General features: G+C 46.3%; 1 protein-coding gene across 4 annotated transcripts in view; it reads left to right on the plus strand.

The window, feature by feature from the left end:
- Positions 1–19906, plus strand: part of PLEKHG4 (pleckstrin homology and RhoGEF domain containing G4) — an 89269-nt gene that overhangs the window by 47433 nt on the left and 21930 nt on the right. For all 4 annotated transcript variants that reach the window (XM_082063106.1, XM_082063107.1, XM_082063109.1 and 1 more), the window contains exons 11-13: positions 11634–11772; positions 14246–14368; positions 14902–15093. In XM_082063106.1, coding sequence (XP_081919232.1) covers positions 11634–11772; positions 14246–14368; positions 14902–15093 — 454 coding nt within the window. The remainder of the gene's footprint in view (positions 1–11633; positions 11773–14245; positions 14369–14901; positions 15094–19906) is intronic.

The raw sequence follows: 19906 nt of genomic DNA on the forward strand, positions 1-19906 counted from the left end.
GGTTATGATTTTTCAAAGGCTTCTTTAACTAATAGGATCAAATGAGGATAGGGACAAAATATTGTAGGTGGCCCACTGAGCTAGCATGGAATGGCTATTGATGTATGTGGGTCCAGTATTAGATTTCTGGCGACATGTGAAAGTGGAACAGGATTGGTTGTGCCCCAGGGCCTGTTGTATTGCTTTTCTGGACTTTGAATTGTAAAATTTTGATCAATGCTTAACGGTGTTTAATTTCACACCCATTTCCCCAATACCTGAAATCAAATTACTTACAAAAGCAAGTCAAGTGGTTTTATTCTTACGAGCCACTTTTTGGCTCTTCTGTTAATTACATGTCCTATTGTTTTAATTTTTTTCTTCTCTGTTGTGCAACAGCCTGATCAAGCAGAGGGTCATGACTGCAAATACTACTTAGGCAAAGTTGTGAGGCCAGCTGTGAACAGGTAACTGCCAAAATGTGCAAGAATTGCACATAAGTAGAGGCAAAAATTTTAAGTGCGCAAGTTTTCTGGACTCTTAGTTCCTGTTAGTTAAAATATGCCAACCAGAACTGCAGAGCTAAAGGTAAAAACAAGTGATTTTTCTCTAAAGGCGCAAAGAGGACATGCCCAGCTGCACCATCACCTTGGGATTAAACAAACAAGAGATTGACTTGCTTCTTTGCAGAGGACGTGTTTTGTCAGTCTAATGGCTTACTTTCTTGCTAGTTTGTGGCTTCACAGGGCAAAAAGAATACTGGAGGTGGTAAGAATAGAGATGGACAAACCCATCTGAAAATGCTTGACTGCTGGTTAGAGACAGTATTCTAAAACAGGCGAGGCAGCAGGCTTGTGCTCTGAGCAGTCAGATGTTATCTGCCAAATACCTTTCTGGAGCATTTAGCAAACAAGACTTGCTTTAGTCTTTCTTTAGTAATGAAACTCTTCCCTTGGGGTAGCTTTTGGCATGTTTCCATGCTCTGCCCTCCTGGGGAACTGAGATGCCCTTTGGAGCATTTCAGGACACAGAGCAGTGGGATCTCATTACTGCTCAGGTCTGAGCCAGTCTTCGTGAGGAATTGCTAAGCCAGTGACAGTTCCTTTCCTGCAGAAATTGAACTCTTCTCATCAGAGATGTGGTCATGAAGGAGAGATGAGTTGTGGGACATCCCTTTGTTTTTCGGACAGATCTTTAAGGGCCTTCAGGAGTCCCTCCTGGATGTTCCCATCCTGAGAGATGCTGTAGCACCACAGCAGTGCCTTTGACTGGTAACTCTATTCACTATCTGCTCCCAATGTGAGCTGACCAAGAGTTTCCATACTCCTTTCTCCACCAAGTACCACTGTAAAAGATAGCCTTGTCTATCCTGCTGCTTATCCACAAAGGGGAAAAAAAAGACTTCTCCAAGCAGTCTTTCTGGATCTCAGCCTTTTCCTGGTTTAGAAATGAGGATCTCTGTTACCAGAATGCTCATCCTGCCAGCAGCCCACCACAGGAATTGGCTAAGGGGATGTTGTGTGCTTGGTTGGTGCCACACTGCCCTCCCACCTCCAGGAAGACCAGGCTGGATTTGGCCTAGATTTGGCATGGGTATGCTACTGACAAGCCAGTATCTTTGTGGCATCTTTAAGTGCTGTGGTGATATCTTCAGCACAAGCTGGCCACCTAAAGGTGCAGGTAGACTGCTGAAGGTGGCATTGCCACTTATTCATTGGTGGTGGAGCTGGCTGGCTCTAAAACCAGCACGTTTGCCATCACACCGTCTGCTGTGCTGAAAACTCAGTGCTGCTCAAGGTCTGTTAGCTGAAAACTTCCAGGTTTTGCTGTTCCAGCCTTTCTGGGGATTGAAATGCAGAGATATTAGCCTAGCTGAAGTTCCTATTGGGAAGTATGGACAAATGCCATGGAGACATCCATTGCTGTGATGCTATTGATACTTATTTTTACATGTTTGGACAGGAAGTGTTTAATAAACACCATCTTTTTAATAAGTTACATAGAATTGGCTAGCAGGTGCATCTTTGGCTTCTGGAAATCTAGTGTATTGATCAACCAACCTGTGGCTTGCAGGCAACTCAGCCAGTTCTGGGATGTGGACTAATGCATTGCTTATTTTGTGGTGGATTTCGAAGACTTCTCCAGGCTTATGATGGCAGTGGCAGAGAAGCTACTAGAAGCCATGTAGCAGCAGTGGGAGCTCTTAGTAAAGTGAGGCAGTTTGTGGGGCTGGGCAGCAAGGCAGGGAGACTTAACCTGGTCTTTAGCCAGACATTTTCCAGTGTTGCTCTCATTATTGCTGCTCTTCTAGCATAGCCAAGAACTGGGAACGCTTGCCTAGACAAAGTGTCCAGTGATGCCTTTTGTCCTGTAGATACGCTATGAGTCAGAGGTGGAATAAAGAAGGTATAAACATATTAATATAATGATGCTTTATGCTAGTTTAACCAGAATACAGCCAGCGCATGCTCTACCAGTGAACGTGTGTTCTCAGTGTGGCACGGGAGTGAGATTGCATCATGCTCTGCACGTTGGTGGGCAAGATAGCCACAAAGCTAGATGTGAGAGCCGAAAGAAAGAGAAGAACCTCAGGTGGTGAAGGAATGACCAGGTTGGGTGCTGGGCTCTGGGCAACATGGAGCCACAAAAAGCATCATCTCTCCCTCCTCAGCTCCTCATCTGAAAAGAATTTGTGCTTGCAAGCTGTGAAAAAGCAGCTTATAAATAGATGGAGGAGTGAATTCTCCTTTTGTTTGCAGAAGGCTGTATAGTTAGTCTCTGCACTTTGAGGGTGGAGTGGCTGCAGCCAGCAGCTGGTTTTGTGAGCTGGCTATTTTTAGTGTGGCTTGGTGATCTGGTTGGAAGCCCTGGGTGGGGACTGAGCTGAGCAGGGGTAATGGGCAGTGTGGAGCAGACTTCCTGAGCAGCAGCTGCCAGGTTCCTGATGCTGGACCTGACTCAGTTACAGCAACAAAGAGGATGATCTCAAAGCCAACAGCCCCTGCAGCTCTTGAGTCTGGCTTCTACATGCACTATTGAGGCACTAGACCTGCTTGAAGCTGTGGCAGCTAATGTAGGGATCTCTGCTGTTGATGAAGCACTAGGTTATAGCTGTAGGAGCTCATATTTGTGGATCTTTAGCAAGACTCCTGCTACTAACAACTCCTGGGATGCTCCAAGGCAGGCACATGCCACTCTGCAAAGTTTTGTGCAAGTTCCTTTTGACAGAAGTAAACTCAGATAATGTACAAGCTCTCGGGCTCCAGGAGGGCCTGCTGAGGGACTGCACAAGCCACCTCTGAAGCTCTGGCTGACTGGGGTCTAGGCAGAGACACTAAGCTGGTCTTCCAAAACATGGGACAAGGGTAGAGGGGATACAGGTGTCTAGTGTGTAAGTTTCAGTCTGGGGAGATTGGGATGGCTGGCCTTCTTGATTTCGAAGACAAAAGGTGTGTGCCTGCAAGCCGACAGCTGCTGTCATATGCTGGTGGTCATGGCCAGGCAATCTACATCAGGAAATAGCTCCTGGAGGTGTTGTCGTCTTCTGCCACCCCTTACTGCTTTAGAGACGTTTGTTTCTGTCTGTGCTGTGGCAAGTTTGATAGTCACTACTCTGTGCATTGTATGTGCTTCAAAACATGGCAGTGCTTGTGTCCCTTTCATTGATGTAATTTTCCTGGTTTGCTTAACTAGTGCTTGCTCATCTTCTTGCCTCTCTAGGAGCTTTGGGAACCTCTCATACTATGAAACGTGGTCTGCGAGATGCATCTTCCATTGATAGGTGTCCTTTGCTTGTTTCTTCTGTGGACCTAATCCTAAAACCTTCATATCTTTCTTAGGACAAGCTCCTAATATACTTTGAAGTGAATGAAAAACTGTGCTTAAATCCTGGCCTCAAAGATTTGCAGCTTTCTACTGTGAGATGTCTCTGTGCTGTTGCTGGTGACACAGAAGATGCTGACGAGCACTAAACCTTTGGCCTTCAGCAGTCGCAGTGTTCTTCCACGGTCTTATTTGTTTGTCAGGTGGAGGGAGGAGCACACGGCGACATTTCTATCCAAACACATACCGTGCTGCTTGGTATGCATTGTCGTTACAGTCTAACCTGTTCCCTCTGTTTGCGTGGTGGTTTTAGCCTGGTAAAAAGCACTTATGCTCACATTAAACAAACGTCGTTGCTCTGCACATAAAGGACCATGGAGCTGTTGTCATTATGAGTGTATGAAGTGCTGTGTGGAACCAGTTGTGGCATTCGCAGAGAGGTAAAAGATTGAAGAGCTCTGTCTAGGTAAGTTTTCATTGTTCTCTTAGGCTTTTAATGAGATGATCCCCCTTAGATCCCCTTCTGCTGTTTATTTTCTCCTGTCTTATATCTTAAATCTTCCTGGAATCAGTGGGAATTTACCCAGAAGACTCCAGTTTTGCTTGTTCTTGTTTGCAATGTTTGGCATGCCAACAGGGCATTAGGTAATTAGTGACATGCTGCGTTTTTATCTGTTTAAAAATATTATGGAAAAAATTTCAACAAGTTTCCAGTATAGGATGTTAGCTGAACCGCGTGAAGTTCCTGGCTCAGCCCAGACCATCCCACAAGCACCGTGTTTTATATGCCTCAGTAGGGCTAGATGTTTCTGTTGCTGGGGTAGTTAACAGCACAGTCCCTGCTATTATATATATCATAAACATTGGGAGTGTGCAAAAGGAGGATGTATCGGGGAAATAGGTACGTGGCTTTAAATGGCAATGGGTATATATTTGAGCAGGGCATCTTGAAACCCTGGTGGTCCTAACTCCAGCACTAGTGTGGTCGACCTAGATAACAAGTATAAATATAAATAGGTTAATGTGCATGGGAAAAGGTTGGGAGGTAGGAGCTTTTTATGACTGGTAGAAAACCACAGCTTGATGCTTGGTGTTCCCAGAATGGTGTTTCCACATCCTCAGGCTCCTCTGCGGCATGAGCTTTCCCCACAAGTAGGCTACTTCTTGGTTTGGGATTTCTTATAATGTTTTTTCCAGTCAGTTTTCTGGATCTTACCAGGATTTAAAGTCAAACAGAGTCTGAACACAGTTTTATTGTAACTGAATGCAAAACAGGCTGGTGAAAGAATCAAAGGTCGCAGCTTGGGGACCACACTTGGACACTTGTTTAACTGTATGCATCAATCCCTTTGCTTTTAAAAGGGACTCCAGACTATTTTTCTGCTAAAAAACATGTTTAAATTAACTGTGCTCCAGAGAAAGTTCTCTTAGCAATTATGGTCTGTGATGTGTTGTATTAATTGGATGGGTTGCTCCCAGTGTGTGTGCTTGTCAGGTAATGCGGGGAGGAGGGATTCAGTCAGGTCTGTGGTCTCGGCCAGATCCACTGTTCCCATCATGAATGGCAGGAATCCCACAGCCAACCCCAAACTTGGTATTTGACCTCTGTGCTTTTCTAAGGACACTTTGAGGTTCTAAAAACTGTACACAGTTTCTCAAATACTTCTATTAGATAATTAAAAGCACCGTGGCTATTTGTGTGCTGCGGAGAATAATTACAGTTTATTTAGCAATATCTGCATTAGCTTCGCCATGGCCAGTTTGAATTTTAACCTCAGCTTCATGTGAAGTTCTCAGCTTGACGAACAGGAGCTTGCATTTGAGGTCGACCTTCTTTATGGGATTATTACAAATATGGCAGTCGGGCAGGTTACTACCAAAATGCATTCATGGCCAAGAAAGTCTGTAATGCGTTTCTCTTCCGGTGAAACAGCCCTCAGGCACACAGGACTCTCCCTGCAAAGCTGGACAGATTTCTTTCTGAAGCATTGCTTAGGATGTGTAAATGATTTGTAGCCAAGGCATCAGCAGAAATGATCTGGGTGATGTCCTTGGACCAAGCCAGCCTGTAAATCTCTTAGTTGCCAGATCTTATTCCTTTTCTGCCAAAACCTGTGGAGACATCCACAAGTGAAGTTCAGCACCAGGGGTGGAAGACTAGGTGAGGCTAATGTTGTAACATCTGACTTTGTTTCTCCTAAATCATAGAATGATCAGGGATAGCTGGTTTTCCAGGGCAAATTATCTGGAATATATTTGCCTAAACCCCATTGAATATGTTAGCAAAAGGCTATGTGTCTAGTGTTCCTTCCACCTGCAGGTTTTTGCTTTTTTACAATGGACCCAGGTTAGTCAGAGGATGAGCTCTGGTTTTAACCTTCACTTTAGCTGTTCCTCCTGCTGTTGGCTAGCGCAGTTTTTCAAGGGGCAGACAGTAAGTTGCAAAATAGTAATGGTTCTGCTGCTTCCCTCCCTGTATTCTTCTATGTCTTGCTGGTGTGGGCAGACACGGCTCCTGCAGCACCTGCTTTTGCAGGCCTGCTGAGTACCTCTTCTGTGGTTATTTATTTTTGAAAACAAATGAGGTATTTTGCTTTGAAAACTAAAGTGTAACTCTCCAAAGCTAGCTTTTTTTTTTTTTTGAAAGATGGATTCAGACAGAAATGGTCTTTCTAAATTATAGGTTTAAAATTACCCTACCATTATGCAACTGCTTGGCACTGCTCCAGAAAACTGAAGATGTTTGGAACCTTTTCCACTGAAACGATAATTGCCCAATGAAAACAGGATTTGAGGAAACATAAACTGACATCAAGCTACTCCTTTTTGCTATAAATTATATTGACTCTGCACTATTGCAAAATTACTTTGGATGATTTGACCATGGAAGAATGTAGTGAAAGACGCTTATTACCCCACTCACATGTGCAGGGAAATTGCAATGCGTCCAAACAAATCTAAACTTAGATGAGAGTTTCCACTGACTTCAAACAACTCTCTGCTTTTCTTCCTCAGAGTTGCACAGGCCTCTATTAAAATATCTTTAAAGTGCTTAACAACCAGGTGTTTTCCTTTTGTGTGGCAAGATGGAAGTCACCTTTTCTCCAACCAAATTTTCAATATTTGGTTTGTTTACTTTAAGCTGCTTTGAAAGCAATGAAGGACAGGAATGAAAAACTCCCAAGGCTGACTCAAAAGAGAGTTGTTTATGCAAAGTATCATTTTCCCATGAAACTCCCTCTTGCAGGATATCGTTGAGTTTACTAGTGTACTACAAATGCTTTAGGAAGAAATTTTAAAGGTGGGTATCAACAAATGCATGGGTGTGCATGGGTAAGTAAACAGATGTCCAGAGATTTGGAAAAAATGCTCTTAATTACCCAATGGATACTTTTTGTGACCCTTGGAAGTGCCAAAGTGAATTGGAAAAACAAACTTTCCCATGGACTGTGAGTGGTTTCTTTGTTTGACTTTGTTTGCCCACCTACTTTACACTGTGGGGTGGAAAGAGTTATATTTTCCTCTGTGTAAGAGAGTAAAAGACGGATGTTAGTCAGGGAGCCTGTCAGGCTGGTAAAAGTGACCTGTCAGGAGCTGACAATATATTAATGGAGTTACCTTGGAGATGCAACAGAAGACCAACAACTAGACATTGGGGCTTTAATGAATGCCTGCCAAGTGAGGCAGAATGTGTGAAAACAGCATGGCTGGACCTTGAACCAAAGGACTGAGGTGCTGGGATGCTGGAGGAACTTGGCAGAGCAGGAGGGATGGTGTAAGGCCACACCTGGAGTCTCTCTGGGGCTCTGAGCCTGGAGGGGCTGTTTGGAAGCTTATTTTTTCCTGGGCAGCTTGTGTGCAAACCACTGGCAGGACCAAGAGAAGGGGCAGCCTTAGGGTGTTGAGCTGTGCCCTGATAAGTGCATTAATACCCTGCTGCAAGCATTCACAGAAAACAAGATTACTTAAACCACAAGAGTTTTTATGATATATGCCCTAAACAGCCCAACATTAAATGAAAACACAAACTAATTTCCAGCCCTCTTACCTGAAATACATTCTCTGTCCAGTCCCTGCTTACAGTATAAGCTCCCAAATGCATCCTAGACTCACTCTAGGTACGTCTGAGGTGCCTGAGCAAAGGTTTTCCATGTGTGCATTCAGTACCAGGATGCCATTTTTAGAGCCATTGAATCAGCTGAGATAGAGGGAAGGTAACTGGGCATCTGTAGACGTGTATAGCTGCTGCATTATTTGCTGGGACATGGATCACATCTGATGGCGCAGAGGGCTGAATGCTCACTGCTAAACTGGGGACTCTAGCTTGGTTCTTCCCTACCGCTTTCTGCAAATGCAAAGAAGGCTTGGTCTAATTGGCATCTTCAGAGTCTAGCTCTTAATTTTCTAGTAGTACCAATAATCTGGGATAGCTTCTTTTGTGGAAGGAACATGAGTGGGGCCAGAAGAGCACTGTTGTTTGGGGTGAATTATTTTCAGTCCTTCAACTGAGCAGCAAGCGGTTCACCTGAGCCCCTGTTCTCTTCCTGAAGTAGGCTCCTCTGGGCTCAGTGGGTGGGCCAGCAGGAGTATTTTATTGCTGTGGTTTTGAACTTTACTTTTGCTGGAGTGCTTTGCTGGTTATGAGGAAAGTACTGATCTCGTGTGTGTTCCAGGAGACTGGTCTTGTCCATGATGGCACAGTGAATTTACCTCTTTACACAATGAGCTTGTGAATTCTGTTTGTTAAAAAAATACTTAAAACATATTTGTTTTGTAATTGCTTCCTATCTGTCTACCTTGAGGGTAATTTTTTTTTCTTCCCCTAAGTTGCAGTGTTGTCTTCAAGGAGAGCCTGTGTTTTGTGACTTTGAGAAATGTGCTGTCTGCTATGTGGGAGTGTGTAATATTTAGAGCTTTTCAGCCCACATTGTGACTGACTCCTGTCAAAGAGAAATACTCAGATTTGAGGCAACTAGCGTTTCTTCTATCAGATGTGAAAAGGAGTGGAGTAGGATTCTGTGGTTCCCTTACAGAATCATAGAATGGTTTGAGTTGGGAGGGACCTTTAAAGATAGTCTAGTTCCAACCCCCCTGCCCTGGGCAGGGACATCTTCCACTGGACCAGGTTGCTCAGAGCCCCGTCCAGCCTGACCTTGGACATTCCAAGGGATGGGGCATCCACAGCTTCTCTGGGCAGCCTGTGCCAGGGCCTCACCACCCTCATGGGGAAGAATTTCTTCCTTACATCTAATCCAAATCTCCCCTCTTTCAGTTTAAAGCCATTACCCCTTGTCCTATCACTACATGCCCTGGTAAAAGGTCCCTCTCCAGCTTTCTTGTAGGTCCCCTTTAGGTACTGGAAGGCTGTTATAAGGTCTCCCCAGAGCCTCTTCCAGGCTGAACAACACCAACTCTCTCAGCCTGTCTTCATAGCAGAGGTGCTCCAGCCCTCTGATCACCTACGTGGCCCTTCTCTGGACTCGCTCCAACAGAGCCTTGTCTTGGGGGCCTCAGGGCTGAATGCAGCACTCCCAAGTGGGTTCTCATGAGAGCAGAGAACCAGATCATACTCTGTGCTAGGTAAGCCAATGCAAGAGCTGGAAATCTTCTTTCCAGTTGCCTTGCCATGGTGTTACCATCTTGTGATATCTTGCTAAGCATTGAAAACTTTAATGCTTTCTTTATCACGGGTTTGGGTGGACATAAGGACTTCCACTGCAGAAAGGTCTAGCAGGTCAGTCTAGCTTGTTGATGGGTGCCGTCAAAAAATAGCATCAACACCAAAGTCATTTTCATGGAAGCTGAGAAATAGGTTGGAAAAATATTTTGCCTTGTGAGAGAATAATTGCAAAGGTTTTCATATAAGAGCCAGTAATGGCTGAAGTTCTAGGAGCTTGTTTGTCTGTGCTGGTGGGAGGAAGAGCATTTGCTGTGTCGGTGTGCTTTCCTGGGTGGATGAGAGCGTTCATGCCAGCAGGGACTTCAGACCCATGGGAGTGAGACCGAGGGGTGTATCCCTGTCTGGGCATCAGTATTTGCTGGAGCCTTATTCAGAAGCTTGGACCTGACAGATAATGCTCAGCTACACAAAACCCAACAGCGTTAATGTTCTTGCCAAATATAACTTCCAGCAATCTTCCGAACTGTTTCTCATTAGTTGTCCTAGCTGTGTCACCACTGCTGACGGGAACTGGCCTTCTCAACCTGCTCTGTAAACACATTTTCCAGAGCTCAGCTTGGACAGCGGTTGTGGCTCTGCTGCTGCAAGTCTTCTGGGTTGGATCTGGGTCCGTCTCTAGGAAAGGATTACAAAACAGAAGGCTCATATCATCGCTTTTTGTTTATGGTAGTTTTGGGAAACGTGCGAGCAGTGTTACAGCTCCGATCTTTCCATTGAAGCTTACAGATTCTGTAGAGAACCTGTCCCCTCTGCACTGCAGTAGCACTGATCTTAGTCCAGAAACAATTCAGGGGTTTTTTGGCTGCACTTTGGAGAAATTCATTCAGTCTAATGGCATTTTCAAGAGGAAAAACAAAAGTGTCTAAGCGCCTGAGGTTTGAGCAGTTGGCTGTTGTCCACTGGGCAGAATTTTGAATGGAAAAATCCTGTGGATTTTTGCTATGCAGAGCTACTTGTCCAGACCTATTGGACTACCTCATGTCAATTAAGTACTATCTAAAAAAACTACAGGATGGATCCCACTAAATGCTTGTATTCCATTGCATTTCACAGGTTCAAGATTGCCTGTAACCCAAGAAAGAAATAAATGTGAATGCTGAACTGCTTGTTATAATTTCCATGAGCAAAGCTTTCAGAGTTTTATTAGCTACCTATTTCACAAGTGCTTTGGATAATTTTAATAATATGATAAAAAAGCTATGCTCTCATAAGCCAGCGGGTTGTAAGACAACTGCAGAATGAAAGCTGGTGTAGAGTGAGCACAGGAGGAGATGCTTGGGCAGCTGGACATGCTGTTGTAGAGCACAGCTGAAGGAAGCTGTAGTTTTTGCTGTAGGCATCTGTTGAATCCATACTTGTAAAAGCAAAAGACATCTAGAAGCAGAATAAATATGAGAAAGAAAGAATAAGCTTCAATGCTATTCTGTTTCATGGGTCCTGTCTATAATTCACCCAAACTTGTGTTGGGGAGGTGTTGTGATGTGTGAAAGGAACTCATCAACCTTCATCATCTTGCTAGGATGTGCTGAGGCCTTGGCTCCAGCATCAAAGGGCACTGGGCTCCAGCCTGATCCCCTCCTCTGGGAGCTCTGTCTTTGCATCTTTGCAGCACAACACTAAAATTCGATTTCTCTTGGTGCTGGGGTTCTGTACACTTTGCATTTTTGTTTGGCTGGTGGCAACTCCTGAGAGTGAGTGGGGCATCAGGTGCTTTATGTTGTTGTCATTTAGGAGAGGTTTGCTTTCCAGTGATTGCTTCTTATTTCAATTCAATTGCAATGGTGGTTTTAGACACTGAGTCTGCCCGAACCTGTGCTTTGTGAAAGCACATTGATGCAATAATCTACATTTATGAAAAGCTGAGTATGCTATCTGAAAATGTGACAAGTACACGAGGTTTTGCAAGCAGACTGGCTGGGAGGAGATGCTCTTGTCCTTCCTGCCAGGTTGTCTGCACTGCGATCACAGAGAGGTGAATCACAGGAAGGTGCAGGGAGCAGTGTTGTTCTCCTGTTCTCCCTATGGAGATGGCCATTGTGGGTCCCACAGGGAGGATGACTGAAGTGCCACCGTTAGCCAGGTCACGTTTACGTGAAGTGCTGGGAGAAGGACCTAACACAAAACCCCTGACCAGACTTGTGTCCCTTTCCAGAGACGCGCTTGATGCTGCCAGTGTCCTTTATAATCAAGTTGATGAGGGCGTTCACCGACTGGTGATGCTGTCGAACAAACGCATCCAGGAACTGGAGCTGGTGATGGATTTCGATAAAGTGGAAGAATGTTTTAAGGAGGTAAGGCCTGTTTGTCAGTCCTAGTGACTTCCTGCTGCTGCCCTCAGACTGTATATCCTACATCAGATACTGGGCCTGTTGATCTCTTGTGTGAAGGTATAGAATGATGCCTGTAGACCCTTAAAAAGAAAAACTGAACATAAGGATTTAAGGCAGATTTTTCAGATGTGCTAAGAACAAAGCCACTATTTTGCCTGGTATCTTTCAGTGCCAAGTAAAAGTCTCCTGGCTGTTCTCTAGGTGTGGATCAGTTAAACCCCATAAAGGTCTGTGACATATTTCCAGACTTAAAAGACCACAATGTGGTATCTTGTTGGTTGGCAGTACACTTGGAGATGGGGTGTCTTTTCTCATTGGTCAGCAAAAGTACCCTCCTAGCAAGATAGTTGAGGAACCGTTCTTCACGCTCTGCCTTGAGAAGCAGCAGAGTGATAGCAACAAGCTGGCAATGAATCTGTGTCCCCTCTGGGCTGTAGATCCTTCAGGATTTGCTTATATCCTGCTGCTGAATGAGCCACACGTAATGTACCCCACGCTAGCTGCCTATGTGTGCTATGCACTCTGATCAGATTCCCCAGATTTAGATTGCTCAGGTCCCTGCTGTCTGATAAGCCCCAGCACACTCCTACCCCTCTGGCTGCAGCCCCAGGCAAGCTGCTGCCTCTGGGTGCAGCCCTATATTCAGTGTCCAGGCAGGGGAACAGCTTCTTGTCCTTAGCCCAGGAGCTGTGCTTAATGGCCCCACCTCCACGCACTTCTGTTGGAGCCTAAAATGCCTTTCATGTGGTGCTCATCGAGATATTTTACAGCTGTGGGATAACTGAAGCAAACAGGCACTGTTTTTCAGAAAGACCTTTGAAACCTGTAGCTGTGTAGATAGAGGTCCTTAAAAAGTCATAACGTAGCTCAGGCTGTCTGAGCCTTCTACAAGATCTGATTGGTTCTGTCAATTTTGTAGATCACAGATGTGCTCTTTAAGCCTGAACTCAACCTCGAGATTAGGGAGTTGCATAGTTTCCTTTGCTGTAGCTTGTAAACAGTGAGAAGTTTCATATATCACTTATTACCTGATGTGTGTGAAGGGCTGTGTGCTGTTTGGAGCTCACCTTAGGAACCTGCATCCTTAAAGACCAGTACTGTGACCAGTTCTACCACTGCTCTTCTAGGATTCTGGGCTCTCCTGGAGAGAACTGGATTTGCAGATGAGGCTGTAGCCTACCTGTTGTTTTCACAGGCCAAGGTGGATCTGAGAGTTGTAATGACTTCCCATTTAGAGGTAGACATTTGGGCGCCATGCAATATGTGTTCAGGACAAGAAGTGTGATGCAAGAACCTAGTAAAGACTCCTTTAAACACACAGGTTCCCAATACCAAAGAGAAATCAAAAAAGGCACAAAGGCAGGCTCTGTAACCTGCCCCTGCTTTAAGCTGAACTTTTTTTTTCTAATCAAATTGAGCAAAACTAATTGCTCCCTGCTAACTTTGCAGATCACCAATGATGGCAGCATTGCTGGCAGCAGCTACTCTTGCTTTTAAGCCTGCCTAGGGGCTCCTGGGAACCCACCCCAATCCCGTCTCTTGCTAGTGGGCTTGTTCTGTGGGCACTGACCCTCTTTCAGTCCACAAGACTGGGAGTTTGTCGTTGACTGTGGGGTTGAGTTGGGATATGGATTTAGATGATCCAGGAAAACAGGATGCGTGGGCCTTAAGAAACTTTTAGTCTGTCCCTTCCCCCAGGTGCAGCTATGCCTGAAGCATTGCAGGCAAGTTTACTAGCCTGTTTTTAAAACCTACTGTTGATGAAGATGCTGTATTTTCCTGCCTGACCTTCTGTGTCTGCTTTGCTTTCAGGATACTCTAGATACAAGTCAGTTGTCTACCCATGTTTGAGGTTATAGGCTTGTAACTACAACAGCATCTGGGTTCTGTCGAGGAACCTGCAGTTGCTGCACAGCTCTGTGGTGATCTGCCTTCAGAAAACCAGAAGCTGAGAGTCCCAGAGAACCATGAAACATTGTAGATGAAGGGAGTCCATCAGTATGTTCACACTGACGTAGTTCATGTCCTGACAGTCAGAAAAGGGAAGTGGTGCAGGAAATCTGGCAGCAGGGAGATTTTATTCCACTTGGGGGTAACAATAATAGGAATATCAGGCCAACCTACAAGTTGCAGGGCTTGCATTAGATCATTGCTCACACGAAACAGAGCCCAAGCAGCTACTTGCCCTGTTTGTGCCTAAGGCTAGTGAGCAATAGCAGAGCTCTGCAATTACTCAGCTACCTGCAGTGGAAAAACTCCTAGCAGGAGGCTCAGGCTGAAATACCAGGATAGGAGGAGAAGTGTACATGCACGTTCTTTTCAGTAATGTAATGACCAGCATAATGAGAGCAATTACTTGCTCTTTCCACATAAAGGCCTACCTTGGTGAATAGCACAGGGTGACTAATAATGGAGCTTTTCCTTTTTCTCCTAGGTCAGCAGTTGGATTGAGAATGTTGGCAGAAAACGGCTAAAGGAAACAATCAACCTGGACGATTCTTTGGAGATGCTGCTTCAAGCACAAAAGCAGTTCAGGGAGTTTGATCTTGTTGCCAGTGTAAGTATTGTCTGGTTGGAAAAACATATACTCCAGAGTCTGAGCTGGCAGCATATGTGCCTTGCACGTGCTCAGCCAAACCCGTGATGCTAAGATGGCATCAGTAGAGGGTTCATCATTAAGGTGTGTGCCGTCCTTTACGCTATTTGGCTTCTCTGCTATGTTCTTGTAGACAAAGCTACCAGCTCAGCCCCTCAGGATCTGCCAGTCCCGAGGAAAATTACTACTGTAATGCAAAATAGCTTTTTCTGTTAATCCCTAGATGTGCTTGTAACGCTGTCTTTTTTTTGGATCGTAACTGACCTGTGGCCTTACTGTTTAGGCCTTTACAAGCTGCCGTGTGCCTCACGTAAATCATAGCAGAGGTCAGGACTCTCCAGAATTCTGCTGTAAACAAATACATACCTGCTCATGTGATTTGAACCTTAAAAACCAGTCTAATTAGCCCTACCTGTTAATGACCTTGAAGACTATCTACTATCCACATCTATGTCAGGTCTCTGTTCTCATACACAATCCCATTTTGCTTTCAGGAATATTGCAGAAGGGGGCAGGAAGCACTAAAGAAGATGGATCGATGGGAAGACTTTTCCTCTGTGGATGTACATTCTTACAGGGTGAAGCTGCAGACCTACAAAGATCAACTGGAAGAGTTCTGCACTCAACTGGACGAAAACAGGCATCGAATCTGTGAGACGGTCAGGCTGTATGAATTCTTTGACAAGGTAAGACAAGGCATCTGCAGCATGGAGGACAGTGTAAAAAGCTTGCTCGGACTCAGTCCAGAGCTTGGGTGTTTGTGAAAGATGTGAAATGTAGTGTATGCACTGACAGGGAACTGGATCTGTAACCTGCAAAAGCCCCTTCATGCTTATATGTCTGGAGTGATTTTTCAAGTCAATACATGGAAAATGGGGTGGGCGTGTATTGACAGATGTGGACATCTTCTTCAAGAGTAGAGGTCTTCTGCTGTCTGAGCTTGTAGGCCCCTCTTGTGGTAGCAGTGGACAGAAGAATCATCGCAGTGCTGGCACCAAGGGCCAAGAGATTGGCTACTTGTGCCCAGTCTTTGCCACCAGGCCAGGGTAGGTTGCCTGCATTTTTCTCCATACTGTATCCTTACATGCTGGTAAATTCAGCATGTTGACACATCAGGAATAGCTCTCTGCTATTCAGCCCTAAATATAGCCCAGCTCTTTCTTGTGGAGGCCTGCGTGAGGAAATGGAGCGGCAGAACGGAGTGCTGGGAAGTGTGGCTGAGGGAACAAGGGGACTGGGTTGGCCCAAGCATCTGGGGAGCAGGAGGAGAGGATGCGTGTGGTGACTTTGACTGCCCAGCCTTCTCGCCTGTTTGGTTTATTGCATATGCACCCATTCAGCAGACCTGCAGTTGGATTTGGTGTAATTTAATTTCTAAAGTTGCAGATGAATAAACAGTAGGATTTTCTAAGTGCAGTTTAAAATACAGCTTTGGCAATCACAGAAGGCCAGGGAGCCTCTGCTCCATTTATTCCACTCTTGTACAAACATTGGATATTGAAGTTCTCAAATTCTAGAAGGAACAGACACGAAATGTTAAGCTGTACCAGATGTGGGTGCCACTTAGTTGCTGTCTTTTGAGCTGCCTTGGCAGCCAGAAGTGCTCAGAGGAGGTGGGAGGAAATTCAGCTAAACATGAAAACATGGAGAAGCATCCTGTGCGAGGGAGGAGAGTGGAGAAGGCAGTCCAGAACATTGCTGTCAGGACATGTGAGGATTGAGTTTGTTTGGTGTTGCTTGGCAGGTCTGCTCTAGCTCATCTGTGCAGTTTGCTGTGCGGGTGGGGACCTTCTTGCTGTAGAAATGTGTCATTTATTTTTTTTTCCCCAGTGGAGAGAAGAGTGTCGTTTGTGCTGTAGGAGAATGGCAAGAACTTGCGCTCTGCTCACTTACTGAGCACAGATGTTCAGGGGCTGCTCTGATCCCTGAACACCTGTTCCATTCACGGGGGATCCTGGGAAGGATGAGTTTGGTCATATTTTTTTCAGATAAGCTGAGGCACACAAAGACTTGCTCAGCATCTTGGTGAGTCTGTGGCCAAGCCAGACATCAGTCCCATACGAATTCACCCAGCCAAAGCTGGAGATCTCTGGAGCACAGATGTGGACTGTGGCATCTAATGGCTGCTCTGTCCTCTGTTCAGGCATGGAAACTACATCTTGGTAGTAGCTCTTGGGCTGCTGGGGTAGTCAGATGTGACTCAACAGCAGTGGGTGTTCTTCCACAGCTTCAAAGCCATTCAAAGCCTGGGCCATTCCCAGGGGCACAAACGTTACACAGACCCCAGAGATGGCTCATGGCTTTTCTTAGGGCGTCATAGCACCACACATACAACTTCGTTGTGATGGATGACAATTGGTTGATGCAGTCCCTGGCAGCGGCAGCAGCATCGTCCCTCTTGGTTGTACCTTTCATGCTGCACAGCCCCCGTGAAAGCTGAGTGAGCACGGGGTGTTTTGCATGCTGCTTTGGTGTGGAGAAGAGGCATCTCGTGTAGTGAGGGAGGAGGATTTTGATCTCCCTGGTTTCAGTAGAACTATAAACAGCACTGGTGTTGTAAATATAACATGTGTGTATTATGAACTGGTGGCAAACTGAAACCAGGGGTGTGGAGGGGATTGAGTAGGTTGAGTGCAGAAATCACTGTGCAGCATGAAAGTTCTTTCAATGCTGATTATTTTGATCTTGATCTCCAGAACGCTTTCTGCCTTCCCAAAGCAAAGTCAGTGGTGTGGTCTGGGAGATGGGAGAAAGCAGATTTTATCTAAACTGATTTCACTCTCTTCTGATGCTGAACTGCTTTGACCTTCCTGCAGTGATCTTGTTAGTGCCTGCCTAACCCCCTTCTCTCTTGCCTAATATCTGAGGAGATCAACAGCAGGAGTATAAACTAAGAAATGTCCTTGATTTTCTTCTTGTAAAGAGTGTGCCAGACCCCAGGATTTGGGGAAGAAGCCTGAGGATGCGTAAGCGATGTACACTATGGTAATGAGCTGGCAAGCTCAGTTCTCTCCAAACATCTCAGCATGTGTCAAGGGAGCTGAGCACTCACTACAGGGATCATGGTATTCATCTGTCACGTACCTTGCTGTCTGCCAGGAATGGCCCTTCTTCTGCATGTGTTGGACGAGTGTTTTGTGGGGTGCTGCCCGTGGCTGCTAGACAGGCCATGGGGCAGGACAGCACAACCCCATATGGTCCTTCAAGATGCTTTACTGTGTTTTTAAGTGCTTGGCAGCTCCTGAGGGCCTGTCAGATCTCTCCATGATGAGACAGGCTGAGCTGGGCCAGACCACATGGGCTGGCAGGGTTCCTTCTCCAAAGCCGTGACCAGTGCCAAGCTGGATGTTTCCATTTGTCCCCGCTTCCTTTGCGGCTGGAGCTCTTGGTGCCTGACATGGCACCAGGGCTGGATGATGGTTGGGCTGAGGCAGAAGCAGTGGTGATAGAAGCTGCCTTCACCATCTCTGACTGCTGGCGGAGGATTGTTTGTCAGTACCACAGACCCATTGTGGGCATACTGGGGGACCTGCCATCTTCCTGTGGCTCCACAAGCCTGGTCTGGCTGCTGTCCCTTGTTTACTTGCTTCCAAGGCTGTGGTGGGATCTGGCACCACACAGTGCTTTGGAGGAGGACTGGGAAGCTGAGCAAGCAGGGGTGTATGATGCACCAAAAGCACTGACATCTGCTTTGTCCTGGGGTGCCTGCAAGGGCGGTCACCAGTACCTTTCTTTCTCACTGTCTGTCCTGGCTTCACACTAACACTGCCGTAGGCACACCATCATTACCAGGAGGAGCTAAAGCAAGTATCCCTCTCCTTCCTTATCTTAGCCTTCACATTTCTTCCTCTCTTGAGCTCTCTTTGGATGAAATATATTCCCAGGTCACTCACATCTCAGGTCTCTGCATGCTCTTGACTTTACCATAAGCGCGCAAAGTGCCCAGCTGCCTGTGTCCGCAGGTTCAAAATGGCCCATGTGAGAGCTTTTTGCTGTGTCACGACCACAGCGACCTAACCGGCAGTGGCATGTCTGATGAGGCAGAGCACACAGCACGGACTCTGCCAGCACTGGCATGACAAGCAGGCCTGCAGAAGGTCAATACTGAAGGTGCACGATGCTTGCTGGCAAAAGTCTCTCTGTTGGAAGAAAGCACTGACACAGCTGGAAAGTACAGTGTCTTATCCCACCAGCTCAGCACCTGTGTGCCCTGCAGCTGTATGGTGCCCTGAGCATCACAGCTAAATTGCCTGTGTCATTACAGGAGGGCCTAAGGCAGTCCCAGGGGCTTTTTCCTGCTGGTCAGGATGTTGTGCAAGATACTTACTGCCTCTTTTGGTGCTCAGGGAAAGTGTGGGCATTGCCCTGCCATGGCCTGGGAGCCCTTTGCAGCTTGGACCCTTGCCTTGCATTTGCTTTCTGAGGGAAGCTGTTGAGAGGCTCTATGGTCAGGGTTGTTGGGGTGAGGAAGATCGAGAAATGGTAGCAGTTCCCTTGTTGGGATTTCTTTTGGCTCTGCTCCATGAGCCATTCCTTCAGTAGCATTCTCTGGCTGCCACCCTTGGATCCTTTTCCTCAAAGGAGCCCTGGCCATCAGCCTGTGTTGATCCTGGTTCCTCAGCAGTGATCTTCAGGCATCCCCGGCTTCTTTCTGCTGCATGCAGTTGCTTCTGAGCTCTTCTTGGAGCAGGTAGAATGTTGCCCAACCCCGCTCCGTCTGTGTTGACGTCTCTTGTAGTGTGGGTTACCTGTGCTCATGTGTGGATCTGCCCCCCACAGCCAGTTCTCTCCTCCTTCTCTGGCCCTCCTCCTCAGCCACTTTGTTCTTTGTGGCTTAGAAAACAAAGCCTTTGGCAAGTGAAGGAGGTGCCTGCCCTTCCTGGGGGAGGGCCAGCTGGCCTGCATTTGATTATGGCAGCGCCTTCTCATCCCTCCCCATTGTCCTTGCTGCTGTAGGAATGCCAGCCTTTTTGCGCTCCATCCCCTGAACAAGTGTTGCTGCCTCTGGGGCCCAGAGCGGGGCTGAGGCCCTTCTCCCCATCCCTCCTCTCCACATCTCCATGCACCTTCCCTCTGAGGCAAATACACCCGGCCTGACTCCGGCAGCAGACAGACACAGCAAACCCTCTTGTAAGTACCAAGCGTCCGGCGCCCTGGCTGACGTGTGAGTTGTATTGAGATTGTTTGGAAACAGTGTAGAGAAGGCTTTTCACTCCGTTGCTTGTGCACGTCTGTACGCATCCAGCATGAATCAAAATGCTTTGTGTGTGTCTTTTGTGCACTCAGACAGATCCCTGTGGGTTGTGTGTGTGTTTGCATGGTCTCTCTGAATCTCAGGGTTGCATTGTCTGTAACAGAGCAGTGCCTGTCCATCTCTTTATTAGAGGTTATTGCATGATTATTTCAGTGGGCATAATTTAACTGCAGCTGCAAGTTTTTGCTGGGATTGCGTGCTCTCGGACTAGCTGGGTGCACACAGAGGGCAGGTGGTACATTTCA

This window comes from Streptopelia decaocto, assembly GCF_964273445.1.
Source record: "Streptopelia decaocto genome assembly, chromosome: 11".
Lineage (NCBI taxonomy): Eukaryota > Metazoa > Chordata > Aves > Columbiformes > Columbidae > Streptopelia > Streptopelia decaocto.